General features: G+C 25.7%; 5 protein-coding genes across 5 annotated transcripts; all 5 read left to right on the forward strand.

The window, feature by feature from the left end:
• Positions 1-1,970: 1,970 nt before the first annotated feature.
• GlcAT-I (Glucuronyltransferase I) lies at positions 1,971-3,673 on the forward strand. Its single transcript, XM_065509124.1, has 2 exons — positions 1,971-2,276; positions 2,375-3,673. Exons 1-2 carry the CDS (start codon positions 2,062-2,064, stop codon positions 3,084-3,086), a joined length of 927 nt encoding a protein of 308 aa, XP_065365196.1. The 5' UTR covers positions 1,971-2,061; the 3' UTR covers positions 3,087-3,673.
• A 5,353-nt stretch (positions 3,674-9,026) lies between these two features.
• On the forward strand, positions 9,027-15,362 carry LOC135957323 (farnesol dehydrogenase-like). Its single transcript, XM_065508049.1, has 2 exons — positions 9,027-9,623; positions 15,071-15,362. The coding sequence occupies exons 1-2, from the start codon at positions 9,042-9,044 to the stop codon at positions 15,263-15,265; spliced, it is 777 nt and encodes a 258-aa protein (XP_065364121.1). The 5' UTR covers positions 9,027-9,041; the 3' UTR covers positions 15,266-15,362.
• Positions 15,363-15,623: 261 nt separating this feature from the next.
• LOC135958804 (farnesol dehydrogenase-like) lies at positions 15,624-16,523 on the forward strand. The gene is made up of 2 exons (XM_065509704.1): positions 15,624-16,240; positions 16,296-16,523. Exons 1-2 carry the CDS (start codon positions 15,659-15,661, stop codon positions 16,488-16,490), a joined length of 777 nt encoding a protein of 258 aa, XP_065365776.1. The 5' UTR covers positions 15,624-15,658; the 3' UTR covers positions 16,491-16,523.
• A 4,158-nt stretch (positions 16,524-20,681) lies between these two features.
• On the forward strand, positions 20,682-22,055 carry LOC135956680 (uncharacterized). Its single transcript, XM_065507230.1, has 2 exons — positions 20,682-20,965; positions 21,029-22,055. The coding sequence occupies exons 1-2, from the start codon at positions 20,782-20,784 to the stop codon at positions 21,760-21,762; spliced, it is 918 nt and encodes a 305-aa protein (XP_065363302.1). The 5' UTR covers positions 20,682-20,781; the 3' UTR covers positions 21,763-22,055.
• A 1,257-nt stretch (positions 22,056-23,312) lies between these two features.
• On the forward strand, positions 23,313-24,540 carry LOC135956901 (uncharacterized). Its single transcript, XM_065507504.1, has 2 exons — positions 23,313-23,576; positions 23,639-24,540. Exons 1-2 carry the CDS (start codon positions 23,393-23,395, stop codon positions 24,418-24,420), a joined length of 966 nt encoding a protein of 321 aa, XP_065363576.1. The 5' UTR covers positions 23,313-23,392; the 3' UTR covers positions 24,421-24,540.
• The last annotated feature ends 598 nt before the right edge of the window (positions 24,541-25,138 follow it).

A 25,138-nucleotide genomic window follows, 5' to 3' on the forward strand; every position in this document is an offset into this window, starting at 1 on the left:
TTTCTCATTTTATTTTCCAAAAAAAAAAAAAATGAAACCTTTAAAATATTGAATAAATAAAAAAGAATCTAATAAATGACTTCCAAAAGATTATAAAATTGAAAAAGAGTTTTATTTAAACTGCGTCAAGTTCGTTAAATACAAACATTTGTATTAATTTCAGTTTGAGAAATCTACGAAAAATTAATATAAAAAATGCCATACACTCCCGCCTTAAAATGTTTCGTAAAAACGTCAACATTGATGTCAAGATAAAACATTATCAGGTATAGTCCATATTTATTAGGATTACAACAAGCTCTGACAGCATTAAATAAAGTAAACATCATAATGACCTTCACATTTGAAGAAAAATATAAAAAGAACCGCTAATTTGAGAGAATACAGAAACTACTTAATTCGCAGTGATTCTCAAACTATAAAACAATTTAATGACTCTCAAACTTAAGCTTCCTTATTAATTGAGTGCAGATAAAAACCGCTATTCTGTGATCATTGAGTAAACATGAAAATAACAGTGATTCTCAAACTGTAAACTGTTTAATATTGCAGAGATGGAAAGAAAATTATGAAAACGTAAATTTCAAGTCGAAAAGACTAAACAAATGGAAGCAAAAACAAGCATGAAAGCAAAAACTTTATCAAAAAACGCTCTGCTTGCAATCTCTCTAAACATCGTTATGTGCAAGTCCCACTGCTTAACAGCGGAATTCGTGTCCTGTACCTCAAATATTTGACCAACTACTACAGTGAAGATTTCACAGAACTTCCAGATTAATTTAAGTTTGGTATCACGTTATCGCATAAAGAATAGGAATATCGCTGGGGCATTCCCCAAAGCTAAGCCACTTTCCTTAAATTGTGTTTAGTTTCGCGAAACTTCCACAGCTTCAACGATTGGTCTGTAAAGTATCTAACAGATGTTCAGAAAATCCTTTAAGCAACGATCGGGAAAATTCTCTGAAGCAGTGTCTGTCTGCTTTCCATAATTTGTAGTAATGGTTTTGCGGAACATTCTATGTGAGGAGATCGAAACATGTTCTTAGATTGAATCGGAAGATCATTGAATCGATGTGTAGTAAATTTGATGAAATTGATTTAGTCGGGGTAAATGCTTAAAAGATGTGTTAGCCTGATTTCTTATGATTGATTAAATTTTGGACTGATGGCGAAACTTACTGTTTCTATCATCTAGTATGATTGCTTTTTTCATTCACAATATGATGCTAATTTAATCATTTCCTTTTTTCTTTTTCGGTTTTCTCATATACATTTTTCAACAATTGCTTTTAAATAAATATCGCGCTGGTTCCTCTAAAGAGCGTCAACTCAAAATTTTTCAATTTTCATTTTTTGCAAGAAATCGATGTGCACTGTAAAAATCTGCTATAATTTTCTCTACTCTTTCGCCAAAAAATACAATTGTATCCATACAGTTGTTTTATTGTAATGTATTGAAAAAAAATAGTTTTTTTCTTCTACTGAACAATTTAAAATTTTGAGTTGAATCTCTTTAAAGGAACCAGCGCGATATTTTATTAAAATTCAAACACTTTTCTACAATTAAATTATGTTAAACTATAGTATCTATTATATTTTATAGTTTTATTACAAATAAACCCTGTTTTAATAGCAATTTGATTAACAACCATGTTCTCCATGGATGTTTTCATTCTCCCTGCTGTTTTCATTCAAATTAACGTTTTTATAAATCTACAAAACTCTCAAACTATTTACAGTTTGAAGATAACTCTGTTTTAATCATTTGTTTACATGATGATGGCAACTTCCTTCACACATCGTCATTTTGACATTTCATCATCAATTTAGTTGTTGCTTTCTTCTTTTTTTTTTTGTTTTTGTACACACAACATTTGTTTACCTTTTTTATCTTCAAAATAATTTATATATAGATATTTCTTTGGCGTATTTTAAGACCATAAAACAACTAATAACTTAAAAGTTAATTAGTGAAATACAAATTTTTGTTATTTACATACAAAATCACTGGTAAAAAAAAAACAATAACAACAATAGGCCATAACATCAACGCATTGCAACATGTCGGAAGTACGCATAAAACCTAGACAAGTTTTGGTATTGATAATTGTATTCCTGGTGGTGTTATTAATGGTGCACCGCAATGGCAAAAGAACTTGCCAAGGACCAGCCTATCTACAGGCCATGTATAATAAAATGCAAGATGAGGAATTGCCCACCATCTATTGTATAACACCCACATATGCCAGGCCTCAACAAAAGGCTGAACTAACAAGGTGAGTTGGCAAGTGAAAAACTATAAAAATAGCAGTTCAAAGAACATTAAACCCTTGGGGCGTTTTGATGACTAATTTGTTATTTTCTTTTTATACAGATTATCACACATATTCATGCTGGTGCCTAATTTACACTGGGTTTTAGTGGAAGACTCTGAAACCACCACTGAACTAGTAAGAAATTTGTTAGAAAGAGCCGGTTTGACACAAAGAGCCACCCAACTGAATACCAAAACACCGGCTGCCTTTAAACTCAAACACAATGATCCCAATTGGATAAAACCGCGTGGAGTGGAGCAAAGAAATTTAGCCTTATCTTGGGTACGCACCAATGGCAATCCGGACAAGCACAGCATAGTGTTTTTCATGGATGATGACAATTCCTATAGTGTAGAACTATTTGCTGAAATGAGTAAATTGGAGAGAGGTAAAGTGGGTGTATGGCCGGTGGGTTTAGTGGGCGGTCTAATGGTAGAGAAACCTTTACTTAATGAAGCAACCAAAGAAGTGATAGGCTTTAATGCCGCTTGGCGTCCTGAAAGACCCTTCCCCCTAGATATGGCTGGTTTTGCCATAAGCACTGATTTATTTTTCAAATATCCTCAGGCCACCTTTAGCTATGAAGTGCAACGTGGCTATCAGGAAAGTGAAATCTTAAGACATCTAACAACACGTTCGGAACTGCAGCCTTTGGCTAATAACTGCCAGGAGGTATTAGTGTGGCATACAAGAACGGAAAAAACGAAATTGACAAATGAAGAGGCACTCAACAAGCTGGGCAAACGTTCGGATGAGGGCATGGAAGTGTAGAAAACAAATGAAATTTAAGAAAATATCAGAACAAATTTTGAACAGAGTTCAAAATGAATCAATATATTTCAACATTCTTTATAGTAGCAGACAGAATTGAAGAAAACTATTTCAAAAATACTTCGGCTTTGAATAATTTGGCTGTTAAAGTTGAAAATTTTATAATTTTTGATTTCACACTATTCTTTTTGAGTATAATTTTTTCTTTTTCCCTTATTATTTACGGATTATTTAGGCTTAATTTATGTTCATTTGTTTGTGTAGCGAATTTATTAGCAATTTTTATTTATTTTGTTTTTTTAATTTCCTTTAATTTAAATAAAAACTTTCTAAATGATTTCAAAACCAGAAAACTGAAATTTTTAAAACTTTCAATAACTAATAGACTATTCAATAACAATAAACTATTACGAATTATTAAAAATGTTCACAGAAAAATTGTTTAATTCGTAACAGGCCAATTTTGAATTAAAAATTTCTTAACTCTAAAATAAGAATTTCATAAACAAATTCAAAATTATAAAATAAATTTAATTTTTAATTAAATATCAGAATTTTCCATAAGAATTGAAAATGTTCCATTAAAATTGAAGCTTTTAAATATAATTTTGGAGAATTTTAGGATAAAACTAAACATTTGTATTAAAATTGAGAATTTTAAAATATGATTGGATGGTTTAACCTAAAATTCCAAAATTTTAAAATAAAATTAAGAAAAAAAATTTGTTGTTTAAAATTAAAATATTTCTAAATTTTAAATCGAAATCGAATTTTTTCAAATACAATTTAAAAAAATATATTTTTTAACTCTGAAACAAAAATAAAATTCAGAATTTTGAAATAAAATTAAATAAAATTGAAATTTCCAAATAATATTCAGAATTTGAAATAAAAATAAATTTGAAGTAAAATTCAGAATTTTGAAATTTAATTTTAGAATTATTATATATTTCTAATAAAATTGTGTTTATAAATTAAAATTTAAAAAAAAAATATGAAATCTTAAAATAAAATTTTGAATTTTCAGAATTTTAAAGTAATTTTTATTTATTCATTTATTTTATTATTTTAAAATAAAATTTCGGAATATTAAAATAAAATTTTAGAATTTTAAAACAAAAATTAAGAACAAAACTCAGAATTTTTTTAAAAAAAATGTTAAATTCTCAAAATATAATTTCGGAATTTTGAAATAAAATTTTAGAATTTTGAAATAAACTTTTAGAATTCAATATTTTTAAATGAAATTAGATAATTTCTAATCAAATTGAGAATTTTAAAATAAAATTTTAGAATTTTTAAATAAACATTAAAAATTTGAATTAAATTCAAAATTTTTAAGTGTAATTTTTATTTATTAATTTATTTTATTATTTTAAAACAAAATTTCGGAATTTTAAAATAATATTTTAGAATTTTAAAATAAAATTTTAGAAATTTGAAATAAAATTTGGAACAAAGAGAATTTTTTAAAAAATATTTTAGATTCTCCAAATAATATTTTAGAATTTTAAAATAAAATTTTAGAATTTTGAAATAAATTTTAAAAATTTAAAATAAATTCAAAATTTTTAAATTAAATTAGATAATTTCTAATCAAATTGAGAATTTTAAAATAAAATTTTAGAATTTTGAAATAAAATTTTAGAATTTTTAAATAAAATTTTAGAATTTTGAAATAAACTTTAAAAATTTGAAATAAATTCAAAATTTTTAATTGTAATTTTTATTCATTAATTTATTCTATTATTTAATAATTTATTTTATTATGTATTTTAAAATAATATTTTAGAATTTTAAAATAAAATTTTAAAATAAAATTTTAGAATTTTGAAATAAAATTTTAGAAATTTGAAACAAAATTTAGAAGAAAACTGAGTATTTTTTAAAAAATATTTTAGATTCTCAAAATAATATTTTAGAATTTTAAAATAAAATTTTAGAATTTTGAAATAAATTTTAAAAATTTGAAATAAATTCAAAATTTTTTAATGAAATTATATAATTTCTAATCAAATTGAGAATATTAAAATAAAATTTTAGAATTTTGAAATAAACTTTAAAAATCTGAAATAAATTCAACATTTTTAAGTGTAATTTTTATTCATTAATTTATTCTATTATTTATTAATTTATTTTATTATGTATTTTAAAATAATATTTTAGAATTTTAAAATAAAATTTTAGAATTTTAAAATAAAATTTTAGAAATTTGAAACAAAATTTAGAAGAAAACTGAGAATTTTTTAAAAAATATTTTAGATTCTCCAAATAATATTTTAGAATTTTAAAATAAAATTTAAGAATTTTGAAATAAATTCAAAATTTTTAAATGAAATTATATAATTTCTAATCAAATTGAGAATTTTTAAATAAAATTTGAGAAGTTTTTAAAAAATGTTGAGAATTTTTAAATTAAATTTAGATTTTCTTAAAAAAATTTGAAATTTCAAAATTCTAAATAAAAATTTTTAATTTTTCGAATAAATTTGAGAATTAATTCAAAGATTTTTAAATGAAATTTTAAAAGTTTTTATATAAAATTTGAAAAATTTTAAATTCAATTTTAGATTTTCTTAATAAAATTTAAGAATTTAATTCTAAAAAAAATTTTCAGTTTATTCTAATAAATTTGCGAATTAATTCAAAGATTTTTAAAGAAAATTTGAGAATTTTTTAAATCAATTTTAGATTTTCTTAATACAATTTTGAATAAGATAAACATTTAAGATTTTCAGAATTGTAAGATAAATTTAAAAATTTTAACATAAATCTGAGATTTTGAAAATAAATTCGAAAATAAAATTTGAGAACAGAAAAGTAAAATTTGAGAATTAAAAAAGAATATAATTTTTATATGAAAAATTAAAATACAAAATGTAGTATTAAGTCTTGTCTATAACTTTTGTAGGATATTAATATTGAGATTTTACTTCTGAAATTATTTTAAAAAAAATATTGAAAAAATGTCGCACTATTTCTTATAATTAATGCTCACATACAAAACTACACACACATAAATTGCAATTAACACAAAATTTTCTAGGGTCTTCCAAACTAATTTAAAAAATAAATAAAGAATTTTTTTTATTAAAGACATAAAAAGAGAGTTTTATTTAACGAAAGCTACTTTAAATCAAACACAAACTATTAATAAATGTTTTTGTAGATGAATAATTTTTTTAGTTAAATTCCTAAACTTGGGATTTTAAATCCCGAGATTGGGAATTTACGAAATTTCGGAAATATCACCTTAAACCACTAACAAAATCATTGAAAACCTTTATTTTATAGAGAAAACTTCATTTTAATAATTTTAGTTAAATTCCTAAAACTTCTAACAAAATCCCCAAAGTGGGGATTTTTATTAATAAAATGGGAATTCAAAAAAATCATTAAAATGTTTAGCAAACAATAAATAAATATTATTGAGGATGTTTAAATCTATATTTAGCTATTTTGAGTTAAATCCCTTACTGGGGATTTTAAATCCCCAAATTGGGAATTTAAGAAATTTCAATACTATGACCTATATTCAATAAGAAATCATTGAAAACATTTATTTTGTATAGAAAACTTAATTTTGATACTTTTAGTTAAATTCCTAAAATTTTTAACGAAATCCCCAAAGTGGGGATTTTTATTCTGAAAATGGGAATTCAGAAAAATCATTAAAATGTTTAGCAAACAATTAATAAATATTATTGAGCAAGTATAAAACACTATTTAGCTATTTTGAGTTAAATCCCTTATTGGGGATTTTAAATCTCCAAATTGGGAATTTAAGAAATTTCTGAAATATGACCTATATTCAATAATAAATCATTGAAAATATTTATTTTGTATAGAAAACTTCATTTTGATACTTTTATTTAAATTCCTAAAATTTTTAAAGAAATCCCCTAAGTGGGGATTTTTATTCTGAAAATGGGAATTCAAAAAAATCATTAAAATGTTTAGCAAACAATTAATAGATATTATTGAGGATGTTTAAAACAACATTTAGCTATTTTCAAATAAATCCCTTACTGGGGATTTTAAATCCCCTAAGTGGGAATTTACGAAATTTCGGAAATATGACCTATATTCAATAATAAATCATTGAAAACAATTATTTTGTAGAAAAAACTTCCTTTTGATACTTTTATTTAAATTCCTAAAACTTCTAAAAAAATCCCCAAAGTGGGGATTTTTATTCTGAAAATGGGAATTCAAAAAAATCATTAAAATGTTTAGCAAACAATTAATAGATATTATTGAGGATGTTTAAATCTGTATTTAGCTATTTTGAGTTAAATCCCTTACTGGGGATTTTAAATGCCCAAATTGGGAATTTAAGAAATTTCAGAAATATGACCTATATTCAATAACAAATCATTTAAATTTATTAATTTTCAGATTTAATTTGCATTTTGATACTTTTAGTTAAATTCCTAAAATTTTTAAAGAAATTCCCAAAGTGGGGATTTTTATTCTGAAAATGGGAATTCAAAAAAATCATTAAAATGTTTAGCAAACAATTAATTAATATTATTGAGAGTGTTTAAAACAATATTTAGCTATTTTGAGTTAAATCCCTTACTGGGGATTTTAAATCCCCAAATTGGGAATTTAAGAAATTTCGGAAATATCACCTTAAACCACTAACAAAATCATTGAAAACATTTATTTTATAGAGAAAACTTCATTTTGATACTTTTTGTTACATTCCTAAAACTTCTAACAAAATCCCCAAAGTGGGGATTTTTATTCTGAAAATGGGAATTCAAAAAAATCATTAAAATGTTTAGCAAACAATTAATAGATATTATTGAGGATGTTTAAATCTATATTTAGCTATTTTCAAATAAATCCCTTACTGGGGATTTTAAATCCCCTAAGTGGGAATTTAAGAAATTTCAGAAATATGACCTATATTCAATAATAAATCATTGAAAACCTTTATTTTATAGAGAAAACTTCATTTTGATACTTTTATTTAAATTCCTAAAATTTTTAAAGAAATTCCCAAAGTGGGGATTTTTATTCTGAAAATGGGAATTCAAAAAAATCATTAAAATGTTTAGCAAACAATAAATAAATATTATTGAGGATGTTTAAATCTATATTTAGCTATTTTGAGTTAAATCCCTTATTGGGGATTTTAAATCCCCAAATTGGGAATTTAAGAAATTTCAATATTATGACCTATATTCAATAATAAATCATTTAAAACTATTAATTTGCTGTTTTTCCCCTTTTCAAACTGGGAATTTAATTTATTTAGCAAGTTAAATTTTGGGAATTTTTAATATTTCATTTTAATTTCGATTTAAATACGAGACAAAAACTTTCTCTTTTATAACAATTGAAATAAATGCTCTTGAAAATTATCAATGTTTCCTTCCTGTAAATAAAATATTGAAATGCTGAAAGGCATGTTACACATTTTGAAGTCAACAAATCGTTCATTAACCGCTTAGTTTGGGTTTAAAAACCGCATAAATATTAAAAAAAAAACTACACCTGTTTGAAAATATAAAAAAATGTTCTAAAAATTTTAGTACTAATACTTTAATTCAACGTTCACTACCTCCCTCCCTTCACTCAAAAAGCCAGGAGATTTAAATAAGATTTCAAATTGAAAATAAAAGTGCAACCAGTTTAACTTGAGTTCAATGCTTTTAGACGGTAAAATCAAACAACAAATTTTGTTAAATATTAGTTATTACACAAAACAAAACTGAAAAAAAAAACTTAATAAAAACTCAATAATACATTAAGTGCAGGCTTTCAGTTACCATTAGTACGGAAAGTACTTTCGAACGTTAAACATCTGAATAAGGGAAACGGTTTAAAGCAAAAAGTGTTAAACAAATAAAGCGTAAAATTTGAAATTAAAGTGTTGAAAAAACAATCACTTTTTGTAATATTTAAAGAAGGTCAAAACTAGCTATTAATTTAATTTATAAAGCAATGGATCGCTGGCGTGGTAAAGTAGCTGTGGTAACGGGAGCCAGCTCAGGCATAGGTTGGTCCATCACCCAACATCTATTGCAGGCCGATATGGTGGTCATAGGTTTGGCACGCAAACTCAAGCATATGGAAGACTTGAAATCTGAATTACCAGCCGGCCAGCAGGAACGTTTCTTTCCCCGCGAATGTGATCTGACTTCATTACCCTCCCTGCGTACCGCCTTTCATTGGCTGGAGCAAAGATTTGCCCAGCGCATGCATGTGCTCATCAACAATGCTGGCATGTTGGAATTTTCCCGTTTACTAGATGCCGGCAATGATGAGGCCCTCAAGCGCATGATTGATGTCAATCTTATGGGCTCAATATATTGTACCAAAGAAGCCTATAGGCTAATGAAAAAGGCCATGGCCTTTGGTGAGGAGTGTCATGTGATAAATGTTAATAGTCTGCTGGGTCATACAGTGCCCGAGCATATACCCCAGTGTGGTTTCAATCTATATCCGGTGGCCAAGCATGCATTGAGGGCCACCAATGAAGTGTTGCGCCGCGAAATGTTTGAAGACAAACTATTGCGCTTATCGGTGAGTTTACTGCGTTCTTAATAGATACATATTGTTAAACAATTAAAACTTGTATTTAATTTATGCCATGCATAGGATTATATAAAAACAGTTTGTTAATTTGCCACAAACATTACATCAGTTTGAACTTTAAAAACAAACAAAAAAACACAAAACAAAGGAATTTAATTAGAAATCAGTTACAAACATAAATTAAATTAATAAATAAAGCGCAGTTTAATAAGAATATATTAGAGAGGTAGTTAATTGCTAGATTGTAATAGAAAAATTCCTAAATAAATTTTTTACTGGGGATTATGAATCTTCAAATGGGGAAAAAAATGGGGAACTTAAAAAAAATCAAAAAAAAGTTTAAAAAAAAATTTAAAAATATTATTAAGGTTAAATAAACTTCATTTAAATACTTTTAAATAAATTCCTAAAAATTCTACTGAAATCCCCAAAGTGGGGATTTAGTTAAAAAAAATGGGAATTCTTAAAAATCAAAAAATTTGTTAGCAAACAATTTAAAATAGTACCAAGAATGAAATTTTCATAATTTTTTAAATTTTACATAAATTCCCAAAAGGGGATTTTAAATACCCAAATTGGGAATTTACCAAAAGGCAAAAATATCATGTAAATTCATTAAAAAATTAATATGAAATCATTAAATTGCAATTTATTTCATTAAAATAAGGATTCTACCAATATTCCCAAAGTGGGATTTCAAAAAAAAAAATGGGGAAGTTTAAAAAATCAAAAAAAAGTTTAGAAAAAAATTTAAAAATATTATTGAGGTTAAATTAACTGCATTTAAATACTTTTTAATAAATTCCTAAAAATTCTACTAAAATCCCCCTAGTGGGGATTTATTTAACAGATAATGGGAATTCTTAAAAATCACAAAATTTGCTAGGAAACTATTTAAAATAGTACCAAGAATAAAATTTTCATAATTTTTTAAATTTTACATAAATTCCTAAAAGGAGATTTTAAATACCCAAATTGGGAATTTAACAAAAGGCAAAAATATCATGTAAATTCATTAAAAAATTTATATGAAATCATTAAATTTCAATTTATTTCATAAAATCAAACATTTTGCTAAAATTCCCAAAGTGGGATTTCAAAAAAAAAATGGGGAAGTTTAAAAAATCAAAAAAAAGTTTAGAAAAAAACTTAAAAAGACTATTGAGGTTAAATAAACTTAATTTAAATACTTTTAAATAAATTCCTAAAAATTCTACTAAAATCCCCCTAGTGGGGATTTATTTAACAGATAATGGGAATTCTTAAAAATCACAAAATATGTATGCAAACTATTAAAAATACAACTAAGAATGAAATTTTCATATTTTTTTAAATTTTACATAAATTCCCAAAAGGGGATTTTAAATACCCAAATTGGGAATTTACCAAAAGGCAAAAATATCATGTAAATTCATTAAAAAATGTATATGAAATAATTAAATTGCAATTTATTTTGCTAAAATTCCCAAAGTGGGATTTCAAAAAAAAAGTGGGGAAGTTTAAAAAATCCAAAAAAAGTTTAGAAAAAAACTTAAAAATATTATTAAGGTTAAATAAACTTCATTTAAATACTTTTAAATAAATTCCTAAAAATTCTACTGAAATCCCCAAAGTGGGGATTTAGTTAAAAAAAATGGGAATTTTTAAAAATCACAAAATTTGTTAGGAAACTATTTAAAATAGCACCAAGAATGAAATTTTCATATTTTTTTAAATTTTACATAAATTCTCAAAAGGGGATTTTAAATACCCAAATTGGGAATTTACCAGAAGGCAAAAATATCATGTAAATTCATTAAAAAATGTATATGAAATCATTAAATTGCAATTTATTTCATAAAATCAAGCATTTTGCTAAAATTCCCAAAGTGGGATTTCAAAAAAAAAAGTGGGGAAGTTTAAAAAATACAAAAAAAGTTTAGAAAAAAACTTAAAAATATTATTGAGGTTAAATAGACTTAATTTAAACACTTTTTAATAAATTTCTAAAAGTTTTACTGAAATCCCCTTAGTGGGGATTTATTTAACAGATAATGGGAATTCTTAAAAATCACAAAATTTGTTAGGAAACTATTTAAAATAGCACCAAGAATGAAATTTTCATATTTTTTTAAATTTTACATAAATTCCCAAAAGGAGATTTTAAATACCCAAATTGGGAATTTACCAAAAGGCAAAAATATCATGTAAATTCATTAAAAAATGTATATGAAATCATTAATTTGCACTTTACTTCATAAAATCAATCATTTTGCTAAAATTCGAAAAGTGGGATTTCAAAAAAAAAAATGGGGAAGTTTAAAAAATCAAAAAAAAAGTAAAAAAAAACCTTGAAAATATTATTAAGGTTAAATAAACTTCATTTAAATACTTTTAAATAAATTCCTAAAAGTTCTACTGAAATCCCCAAAGTGGGGATTTTATGTACAGATAATGGGAATTCTTAAAAATCACAAAATTTGTTAGCAAACAATTTAAAATAGTACCAAGAATGAAATTTTCATAATTTTTTAAATTTTACATAAATTCCCAAAAGGGGATTTTAAATACCCAAATTGGGAATTCAAGAAATTTTAGAGATACCATCTAAATTCATTAAAAAATCATATTAAATCATTAATTTATACTTTATTTCATAAAATCTAGCATTTTCCTAAAATTCCCAAAGTGGGATTTCCAAAAAAAAATGGGGAAGTTTAAAAAATAAGAAAAAAGTTTAGAAAAAAACTTAAAAATATTATTAAGGTTAAATAAACTTAATTTAAATACTTTTTAATAAATTCCTAAAAGTTCAACTGAAATCCCCAAAGTGGGGATTTAGTTAAAAAAAATGGGAATTCTTAAAAATCACAAAATTTGTTAGCAAACTATTTAAAATAGCACCAAGAATGAAATTTTCATATTTTTTTAAATTTTACATAAATTCCCAAAAAGGGGATTTTAAATACCCAAATTGGGAATTTACCAAATAGCAAAAATATCATGTAAATTCATTAAAAAACGTATATGAAATCATTAAATTGCAATTTATTTCATAAAATCAAACATTTTGCTAAAATTCCCAAAGTGGGATTTCAAAAAAAAATGGGGAAATTAAAAAAATCAAAAAAAAATTAAAAAAAAAAACCTTAAAAATATTATGAAGGTTAAATAAACATCATTTAAATACTTTTTAATAAATTCCTAAAAATTCTACTGAAATCCCTAAAGTGGGGATTTAGTTAAAAAAAATGGGAATTCTTAAAAATCACAAAATTTATTAGTAAACAATTTAAAATAGTACCATGAATGAAATTTTCATAATTTTTTAAATTTTACATAAATTCCTAAAAGGGGATTTTAAATTCCCAAATTGGGAATTCTCAAAATTTTAGAGATATCATATAACTTCATTAAAAAATCATATAAAATCATCATTTTGGAATTTATTTCTTCTATTGTTATTAATTAAACACCATTTGGATACTTTTTGTTAAATTCCTAAATGGAGATTTTAAATCCCCAAATTGGGAATTCCCGAAATTTTGGTACTTTTTTGGAAAATTAATGTAATTTGTCAATTAAAATGTTTTTACTAAACAAAATATAAAATTTTGTAGATTTTTAAAAAAGTACTTGCAGAGAAATATTAGAGGAAAAGGAAATAAATAAATTTAAGAAATTGAAAAAATTTTGAAGCATTTTAGAAAAAGTACTATTTTGGAAAAAGTAGTAAATTAATAAAATTTGTTAATTAAAACGTTTTAAGAAAAAAAATTGCGTGAAATGTAAATTTACGCAAAAAATACAGAATTTTAAAGCTTTTTTAAAAAAGTACTTTTTTTGGTACTTTTTGGAAAAAGTAGAAAATTATTCAAAATTGTTAATTATGCAATAAAATTTCAATTTACTTAAAAAATATAGAATTTTAAAGCTTTTTTAAAAAAGTACTTTTTTGGTACTTTTTAAAGAAAAGTAGTAAACCAATAAAACTTGTGAATTTTCAAGTTTTTAAAGAAAAATTTAGTTTTAAATGAAATTTACTAAATAAAATAGAATTTTGAAGCATTTTCGAAAAGGTACTTTTTGGAAAAAGTAGTAAATTAACCTAATTTGTCAATTAAAATGTTTTAATATAACCAAATAATAAAATTTACTAAAAATATATAGAATTTTAAAGATTTTTGAAAAAGTACTTTTTTGGTACTTTTTGAAAAAAGTAGAAAATTATTCAAAATTTTTAATTATGCAATAAAATTGCATAAAATATCAATTTACTTAAAAAATACAGAATTTTAAAGCTTTTTTAAAAAAGTACTTTTTGGGTACTTTTTAAACAATAGTAGTAACTCTATAAAAATTTGGGTTTTTCACGTTTTTAAAGAAAAATTTAGTTTTTAAATGAAATTTACTAAATAAAATAGAATTTTGAAGCATTTTCGAAAAAGTACTTTTTTTGGTACTTTTTGAAAAATGTAGTAAATTAACCTAATTTGTCAATTAAAATGTTTTAATATAACCAAATAATAAAATTTACTAAAAATATATAGAATTTTAAAGATTTTTTAAAAAAGTACTTTTTTGGTACTTTTTGGAAAAAGTAGAAAATTATTCAAAATTGTTAATTATGCAATAAAATTGCATAAAATTTAAATTTACTTAAAAAATACAGAATTTTAAAGCTTTTTTAAAAAAGTACTTTTTTTGGTACTTTTTAAAAAATAGTAGTAACTCTATAAAAATTTGGGTTTTTCACGTTTTTAAAGAAAAATTTAGTTTTTAAATGAAATTTACTAAATAAAATAGAATTTTAAAGATTTTTGAAAAAGTACTTTTTTTGGTACTTTTTGGAAAAAGTAGAAAATTATTCAAAATTGTTAATTATGCAATAAAATTGCATAAAATTTTAATTTACTTAAAAAATATAGAATTTTAAAGCTTTTTTAAAAAGTACTTTTTTTGGTACTTTTTAAACAATAGTAGTAACCTATAAAAATTTGGGTTTTTCACGTTTTTAAAGAAAAATTTAATTTTTAAATGAAATGTACTAAATAAAATAGAATTTTGAAGCATTTTCGAAAAAGTACTTTTTTGGTACTTTTTGAAAAATGTAGTAAATTAACCTAATTTGTCAATTAAAATGTTTTAATATAACCAAATAATAAAATTTACTAAAAATATATAGAATTTTAAAGATTTTTGAAAAAGTACTTTTTGGTACTTTTTGGAAAAAGTAGAAAATTATTCAAATTTGTTAATTATGCAATAAAATTGCATAAAATTTCAATTTACTTAAAAAATAAAGAATTTTAAAGCTTTTTTAAAAAAGTACTTTTTTGGTACTTTTTTTAAAAAAAAAGTAGTAAACCAATAAAAGTTGGAAATTTTGTTTTTAACTGAAATTTACTGAAAAAATTATAAAATTTTTAAGTAATTTGTTGATTATTTCATTCCAGACCATTAGTCCCGGCTTAACCGAAACCAATTTCGGTGCAAATAGCCAGAGACCAGAACACTTAAGTAATATGCCCGAATGTTCAGAGATTCTAAAACCTGAAGATGTGGCCAAGGGAGTTACATTTATATTGGGAACACCGCTACATGTAACCATTGCGGAATTGTTAATGGTGCCCACGGCTGAAAAGTATTAGATCTAAAAGATATTTATGTGTGAATTGTATGCAAATTATATAACAAAATATTTTAACATTAAATTTAATAAAATAGAAAGAAAGCAAAACATAACAATTTTAATACATTATTGCATCAAATATTTGAACAGTTTGTAGGTAATTTAAGTCTATGAGGTTTTATGTTTACGATCAATTTGCATGATCTTGATGAGAGAGAGCATTCATGCAAAACAAACAGCTTGACGGCTAAACTTTTAATCAAATTTAATATATTTAAATTTTTGAGACACTTTTTGAGTGGTTCTACTAGACAAATAAACAAATCATTTAAGTTAAATTTACTTAAACAATAAACACTTGTGCGAGATCGTGTGAAGATCGTTTTCAGTATTTTTAAATAAACCATAAGCAATGGATCGCTGGCAGCAGAAAATCGCCGTTGTTACTGGAGCCAGTTCTGGCATAGGCTGGGCCATAACCCAAGAACTTTTAAACTCAAATATGATAGTCCTAGGTCTATCGTTGAGTTTAAAAACTGAGCAGGATATAACAAATGAACTAAGCCACCAACAAAGTTTAAATTTTTTTCAAAAACAATGTGATTTGTCAAAGCTGGAGTCTTTAAAGTCAGCCTTTCAATGGATTGCTGAAATAGCAAACAACAAAATCCATGTTTTAGTCAACAATGCTGGTATGTGTGAATTTTCCCGGCTGCTAGATGAGGACAATGAAGAGTCTCTTAGGCGCATGATTGATGTAAATCTAATGGCCGCGGTATATTGTACCAAGGAGGGCTATAAATTAATGAAAAATTCTATGGCTCTAGACGAGGAGTGTCATGTTATTAATATTTGCAGTCTTCTGGGCCACCACATAATGCCTCATATACCCCAGTGTGGTTTTAATTTATATCCGGTAGCTAAGCATGCTTTAAGGGCCACCAATGAGGTTTTGAGAAGGGAATTATCGGAAGATAAATTAGTGCGTTTGTCGGTAAGTTGGGGGCTTGAATAAAAGAGTATTTAAGATAATTTTCATTTAATTTTAGTCTCTTAGTCCCGGCATTACGGCTACCAGATTTGGCTCTTATTTAGACAAACCCTCACACTTGACAGATTTACCCGATTTTCCGAATCTATTGCAGCCGCAAGATATATCCAGGGCAGTGAAATTTATTTTGGAGTCTCCTTTGCATGTGACAATAGCGGAAATGTTGATAGTGCCCACTTCAGAGAAATATTAGAGTTAGAGGAAATAAATAAATTTAAGAAATTGAAAAAAATTTTGAAGCTTTGTAGAAAAAGTACTTTTTTGGTACTTTTTGGAAAGATTAGTAAATTAATAAAATTTGTTAATTAAAACGTTTTAAGAAAAAAAATTGCGAAAAATTTTAATTTAGTCGAAAAATACCGAATTTTAAAGCTTTTTAGAAAAAGTACTTTTTTGGTACTTTTTGAAAAATGTAGTAAATTAATGTAATTTGTCAATTAAAATGTTTTAATATAACCAAATAATAAAATTTACTAAAAAAAATGTAGAATTTTGAAGATTTTAAAAAAGTACTTTTTTGGTACTTTTTGGAAAAAGTAGAAAATTTATAAAAATTTGTTAATTAAGAAAAAGAATTGCGTAAAAATTTAATTTACTCATAAAAAACCAAATTTTAAAACTTTTTAAAAAAGTACTTTTTTGGTACTTTTTAAAAAATAATAGTAACTCAATAAAAATAAGGTACTTTTCACGTTTTTAAAGAAAAAATTAGTTTTAAATGAAATTTACTAAATAAAATAGAATTTTGAAGCATTTTCGAAAAAGTACTTTTTTGGTACTTTATGAAAAAGTAGTATGAAAAAGTAGTAATTTTGTCAATTAAATTGTTTTAATACAGCCAAATAATAAAATTTTAAATTTTAATAAAAAAAAATGTAGAATTTGTAGAGTTTTAAAAAAGTACCTTTTTGGTACTTTTTGAAAAAAGTAGAAAATTAATTAAATTTGTTAATTATGAAAGAAATTGCATAAAATTTTAATTTTCTTAAAAAATACAGAATTTTAAGCATTTTTAAAAAAGTACTTTTTTGGTACTTTAAAAAAAAATAGCAACTCAAAAAAATTGTAGTATTTTTCACATTTTAAAGAAAAATTTAGTTTTTAATAGAAATTTACTGAAAAACATAGAATTTTGAAGCATTTTAGAAAAAGTACTTTTTTGGTACTTTTTGAAAAAGTAGTAAATTAACGTAATTTTTCTATTAAAATGTTTTAATATAGCCAAATAATAAAATTTATTAAACAAAATATAGAATTTTAAAGATTTTTGAAAAAGTAGTTTTTTGGTACTTTTTGGAAAAAGTAGAAAATTAATCAAATTTGTTAATTAAAACGTTTTCCAAAAAAAAATTGCGTAAAATTTTATTTTCCTTCAAAAATACAGAATTTTAATACTTTTTTAAAAAAGTACTTTTTTGGTACTTTTTAAACAATAGTAGTAACTCTATAAAAATTTGGTATTTTTACGTTTTTAATGAAAAATTTAGTTTTTAAATGAAATTTACTAAATAAACATAGAATTTTGAAGCATTTTAGAAAAAGTACTTTTTGGTACTTTTTTAAAAAGTAGTAAATTAACGTAATTTGTCAATTAAAATGTTTTAATATAACCAAATAATAAAATTTACTAAAAATATATAGAATTTTAAAGTTTTTGAAAAAAGTACTTTTTTGGTACTTTTTGGAAAATGTAGAAAATTAATTAAATTTGTTAATTAGGAATGAAATTGCATAAAATTTTAATTTACTTTAATTTAATTTAAAATACAGAATTTTAATACTTTTTTAAAAAAGTACTTTTTTGGTACTTTTTAAACAATAGTAGTAACTCTATAAAAATTTGGTATTTTTCATGTTTTTAAAGAAAAATTTAGTTTTTAATAGAAATTTACTGAAAAACATAGAATTTTGAAGAATTTTAGAAAAAGTACTTTTTTGGTACTTTTTGAAAAATGTAGTAAATTAGCGTAATTTGTCAATTTAAATGATGTAATATAGCCATATAATAAAATTTACTAATAAAAGATATAGAATTTTAAAGATTTTTGAAAAAGTAGTTTTTTGGTACTTTTTTGAAAAATTTGAAAATTAATTAAATTTGTTAATTATGAAAGAAATTGCATAAAATTTTAATTTACTCAAAAAATACAGAATTTTAAAGCTTTTTTAAAAAAGTACTTTTTTGGTACTTTTTAAACAATAGTAGTAACTCAATAAAAATAAGGTATTTTTCACGTTTTTAAAGAAAAATTTAGTTTTTAAATGAAATTTACTAAATAAACATAGAATTTTGAAGCATTTTAGAAAAAGTACTTTTTGGGTACTTTTTGAAAAAATAGTAAATTAACGTAATTTTTCAATTAAAATGTTTTAATATAGCCAAACAATAAAATTGACAAAAAAAAATATAGAATTTTAAAGATTTTTGAAAAAGTAGTTTTTTGGTACTTTTTGGAAAAAGTAGAAAATTAATAAAATTTGTTAATTATGAAAGAAATTGCATTAAATTTTAATTTACTCAAAAAATACAGAATTTTAAAACTTTTTAAAAAAGTACTTTTTTGGTACTTTTTAAAAAAAAATATAACTCAATAAAAGTTTGGTATTTTTCGGGTTTATAAGAAAAATTTAGTTTTTAAATAAATTTACTGAAAAAGATATAAAATTTTGAAGCTTTTTAGAAATGTAATTTTTTGTTACTTTTTGAAAAAGTAGGATTTAGAGAAAAAATAAAATTTAAGTAAAAAAAATATAAAATTTTAAGCTTATAGAAAAAGTATTTATTTTGGTACTCTTTAAAAAAAGTAGTAAACTAACTAAAATAGCATTAAACACCAATTTAATAAAAAAATATTGACTCAAAATTAAATTTACTAAACATTATAGAATTTTGTAGATCAAGAGTTAGATTTTTGAAAATTACGTCACGTCTCCATGTTACCCTATGATACAAATCTACTAATTTAATCATTTTCATAATCATTCTGTAAAATAACAAAAATGTCAAAATATTTTTACAATTAATAACAATAACATCCAAACAAACAAAAATTTTAGGTTTAACTTTTCAAAATTCAAAAACTTTGGCCTATATCATGAAACCCGTACGCAAATTATGCCTGGCCCCTCAAAACTATTGGAAACATAAATTTGCTGTCGTCATAATGTCTCACACCAAGGCTGGCTATCCCATTGTACGCTCCCTACTCGAGCTAGGCATGTATGTGGTGGCCGTTTCGCCGCACTACAAACAAAATGAAGTGTTGCGCCACCTCTTGAACAAACAACAGCGCCATCACTATTTCACCAAACAGGTGGATCTGCATACCATAATGTCTATAAATATGTTGATAATGGAATTGAAATTGCAAGCCGGTGAAGTGAAACTGTTTTTGTGTCTAATACCACAAATCAATGAGCAGGAGAAGTGTAATATTTTCGAAAGTCATAGTGAGGCTTTGTTGCAGACCATTATGGAGGTGAATGAATTGGGAGTGGGTGCCTTGTGTGCGTCAGCCAAACGTCATATAATTGCTAAGGATTATAGTCATATGTGGACAATGAGATTTCATCATGAAGAGCCAGAGTTGGTGCATGATTATTTGGAATATTTAATGGGTTTGGCTTGTAACGCACCTAGGTTCTTGAATGTTAGTTTAGAGAGAAAGAGGGAAATTAACAAATGTGGGCGATAGTAGGCAAGAGTTTCAATATGAACAGGAATTTAAGGAAACAATACTAACTTGAAGAGACTATGAGCTTTATTTGTTCTAAAATTTGTGTATATTTCTAACAAATATTTATAAATAAACTACAATTTAGACAAAAATCCTAAGTTATTGTTCTTGAAAATACAATTTGTGATATAAATCTAAGTAAAATCTTGAACTAACCTTATTTCCAAAGAATCTTTGCCGCCATTCTAACGCACACATATTTTTTTCTTAATTATTAAACACTTTATGCATATATGTAACACACAAACCTACAACAACACTTTAACAGTTTAATTACTTAAATTTTTGGCAAAATTTTTATTTATTTACTTTTATTTTCTTATTTTTTCATTTATTTTCCTGACACAACTCAACTTCCTGTTTATTAATAAAATTGTACTGTTATTTTACAGTATTGCCAAGCATAACTTTCTTGTCTTTTTATTATTTTATGAATCACCCTGTTGAGAAAGTGTGCTGCCAATATGCTGTTGTGTGTGTGCGTTTTGGCTGTTTGCTATAAAAGACCTGTTTGTTTTCTTCAAATGCGAACAAAATGTAAACACAAGTACCTTTTAAGCAACTCTGTAGAAAAGTTTGCCATAAATCATCAGCTGCGTGATTTTTTTTTTTAATTTTGACGACTTGTAAAAATGGCGTTTTTTTATATACGCTAATAACAGCTTAAAAATATTTTGTAATTTTAGCTGAAAAAAGTTGCCAAAACGAAAAATAAAGTGTGGCATAACAAACAATTCAACACAGAAAATGAGCGGTTTTCATCCCCGAGATTTAATTAATGCCATCAAAATAAGACCAGGCATTTACAACAGAGATCTATTGGAAACACCACCGCGCGAGCACAAACGTCGTCTATGGCTAGAAGTGGCTGAGCATTTGACACCCGATGAAGACTGGGAAAGCTATACGGATGTGGAAAAAGAAGCCCGGGGTTAGTATTGTAGTAAAATGCTAACTTGTTAACATTAGTTACTAATTTTTTTCTTATCTTTAGTGGATGAAATTTCCACCAAATGGAAACACATGAAGGACCATTTCTATCGTGAAATTAAACTGCAGGAAGCCGGCGAGGCTCATAAAAAGCGTAAATATATTTACTTTGACGATATGGAATTTATGCGGCCATTTGTGGGCTACAAATTGCCGCCCATAAACAAACGCATCAACAAGTCCAGAGAGTCTGAGGATTTCACACAGGATTTTGTGGGCAATGACACAGATCTTGATATGGATGTTTTTCTGAAGACCAGTGATAATGGGGAAGCGAATAACAGTTCAGGCCAAGAAAGGCGCACTCAATTGAAACGTGCCGTAAAGTCCACACCCAAGGTCTTGCCAAATAAATCTGGTAACAAGAATTCTAATACCACCAAGAAAACGACTGAAACTACAACAAATCCCACTTTTAAAATACGTGATGGTGACATCTCATTTTGCCTCTCGCTAGTGCCTACTCTGCGTAAACTGGGCGATGGCCGGAAATTAAGAGCCAAAATAGAAATTCTTAAAGTTTTGCACCGGTATGTAGAGCACATTGAACGCCGCAATTTGGTTAACCGTGCTGGTGCAGCCAATCACAAAAATAAAAGCCATCAAAATGCAGACAATGAGGATGACATGGACGAGGATCATTTGGAGGAGTACGAAGAGGGTGTGAATGTTAAACATGAACAACATGATGATCCGCTGAATGGTAGCGAGGGCAACACCAAAACCTGGTGGACTTAATCTAGGCAAAGGAAAAGTGACAAATTAAACAAACAATATGTTTAAGAAACTGGAAATAAATTACAATTTAAGGTAATTTAAGCGAGTTAGTAATAGAAAATACCAAAAAAAAAGAAACAAAAGGTCTATAACAAGGCGAATTTATACAACTATATAAATTTGTCTTGGTCTATACGCCTCGAACCAGATTTTTTTTTAGGATAGTAACAAGACGAATTAATATTAAGTCGTCCTGGATAGTAGTTATTTGTTAAATTTAAAGTTGAAAGAAATAAACCGAAAAAAGAAAATTATATATTTTTAATTTTTCCTATTCAAAACACGAAAAGGAAGAAAACTCCCGGAGAATTTTCTATAAATCGAGTGATTTCAAAATTGAATAAATAGTTGACAAATTGATGTTCTGGAATCCTCCCGGTCAATTTTTTCCCATAAATAGGCTGTATATTTTTTATATTATCCCTCTGTTCTATAAATCGAGTGATTTCAAAATTGAATTGTTGACAAATTAATGTTGTGGAAATCACAAGATTTTGTTAATACGGGTTTCTTTACTCGAAAGTAAAACGATTCGATTTACAGAACAACAAAATAGGTGAATTCGTTTTAAAAACGTAGCTCGGATTCGATTTACAGAACAGGGGAGATAATTAGCTTCTTTATAAAAAAGAGTTCCCTGTTCTGTAAATATACTTTATGAAAACATCCTAAGCTCACTACAATTTTAAATATCTTCTAAAATAATTAAAAAATATATATTTAGCTGCAATTATATATAATTGAAGCTTAGAATTATTAAATTTTTGTTATCAAATCTATTCCCTGTCAGCACTCGTAATTTTTACTTCTTACCATCCGTCTCCACACGTAATTTTAATTTAAAACATAAATAATAACGTCGGCAGAATAACGGAACTTTATTTCCAACTTTATGTTTATGTTCAAGTTGTAGAGAACACGTATTCATATAATTCTTTTTTGTAATTTCTTATTTTTATTTATTTCTTGATTTTTCAGCTTAATTTATCTTTTTTAACATAATTACTTTTGTTCTGTTTTTGGTTTTGTACGAATTCTTACCGAATTCGGCAATAAATGTTATGTGGGAAGAGTTCTTTAGAGTACGTGATTTTTTATTGCTATAATCTGCTTTGAAAAGCACTAAATTGGCATTACTTATATTGTTTACATTTAAAAAAATGCTGCCAGATGTAAAGATTTTTAGAAACATAAATGGAGTTTGACAGATTTTAATCTAAATTTAGCGATTTTTACTAAAAGTAGATCAATATAACAATACAAATATATTATTTGCTTTATTAAAATCATATTTCGTCACAGAAATTGTAGTAATGAAACTAAATTTAAGATTAAATAAATTATTTTATACGTCAAGATTTATAGATAAACTAACAAAAGTTTTATAGAAACATATAAAATAAATGAATCATGTCATTTTGACGTTTTTCCAAACAACTTATCTGGTAACTTGGCACTCATCGCCCTAGTAAATGGTGTTTTTATAGACGCTAAATTTAAGCCTCAAAGAAAATTTGTGATTTAGCTGAAAAAAAAGCAACCGAAATAAAAATAAAGTGTGGCATAATATTCCAAACAAACAGTTTTGAAAATGAGCGGTGTCAAGCCTTTGGATTTGATAAATGAAATCAAAATAAGACCTGGTATTTACAACAGAGATGTTTTGGAACAGCCGCGTCGCGAGCACAAACATCAATTGTGGATGGAAGTGGCGGAACGTTTGACCCCAGCCGAAGACTGGGAAAGCTATACAGATGTGGAAAAAGAAGCTAGAAGTTGGTGGTTTTTCTTTTAATAATAAATTAATATCTATTAAACAGCTATTTTATACTTGTAGTGGATGAAATTGCGGGCAAATGGAAACACTTGAGAGCAAATTTTCATCGTGATATTAAGCTGCAGGAAGCCGGCGGAGCCAATAAGAAACGTAAATATTTATATTTTGATGATATGGAGTTTATGCGCCCCCATGTAGGCTACAAAATACCACCACTTAAAAGAAACAAGTCCGTGGACTCGTTAGATGGCACCGAGGATTTTGAGGAGAATGACAATGATACAGACATTGATCTGGATGCTTTGCTCAAGACCAGCGATAATGCCGAAGAGGAGGAGGCCAAAGTACAAACTCGCACCAGATCGAAACGTGTCATAAAGCCTACCCTCAAAGCCATGCAAAATAAACCTTCCACTAGCACCCCAGTAGCCAGCCGCCTACAAAAAGAAGCCATTGTCAAGAGTTTTGATTTTTTAAAGAAAACCGGTGGCTCCACAAATCCCAGCTTTAAAATACGTGATGGTGATATCTCATTTTGTCTTTCGCTAGTGCCCACTCTGCGCAAATTGGGCGATGGCCGCAAACTAAGAGCCAAAATCGAAATTCTTAAAGTTTTGCACCGATATGTGGATCACATTGAACGCCGCAATTTGGTTACACGTTCTAATGTACCAAATCACAAGAACACCACCAATGCCACACAAAATCCAGCAGACATTGAAGAAGATATAGCCGATGATAATTCGGATGAGTATGAGGAGAGTGTTAATGTGAAACGTGAAAAACATGATGATCCTCTAAATGGTAGTGGCAGTGGCAACACCAAGACCTGGTGGACTTAACCTTCAGGAAAAATGTGTGACAAATTTAACAAATAGTTAAAAGAAAATAGAGAAACAAAAAAAATAATATTAGTTAAGTTTATTTTAAGAATAATAAAGAGATTATTCAACAACAGAAAAGAGATGAAAGATGTTTTGGAAGTCTTCCTATATTAATTATAAGAAATATGCCATAAAAAGTCTTAATAATGAATATTTAAGATACGATTTGACTAATTATACCTAGCCCTAATAGCGAAAATATCTTAACCAACAATATATACGATTTTCAATTTTAAATACAAATCGATAATTTAAGATCTTTTGCACAATCTTTAGAATTTTCAATTTTAGCTAAAAGGCACATAGTTTATATTCAGCCCAATCATGCATAAAAATTCCCCGGGAGTTTTCTCCTTTTTCCTATGTAAATTCAATGGTAAACAAACTCCCGGGGAATTTTTTATTCAAAATTGGGCTGATTATATTGAATTAAAATAATGTTTGTTATCCACTTAAAATATTTTCGGGGCTTGATACTATAAATATCCCCTATCCCTTGGAAATAAAGCTCCGTTATTCTGCCGACGTTTATTATAAGCCCAATTATGAATAAAAAATTCCACGGGAGTTTGTTCCCCGGGAGTTTTTTCCCATTGAATTTGAATAGGAAAAAGGGGAAAAACTCCCGGGAATTTAATCATATATAAATTTGAGCGGGGAATATAAATGTTCAATA

This window comes from Calliphora vicina, chromosome 4 (assembly GCF_958450345.1).
Source record: "Calliphora vicina chromosome 4, idCalVici1.1, whole genome shotgun sequence".
Taxonomy (NCBI): Eukaryota; Metazoa; Arthropoda; class Insecta; order Diptera; family Calliphoridae; genus Calliphora; species Calliphora vicina.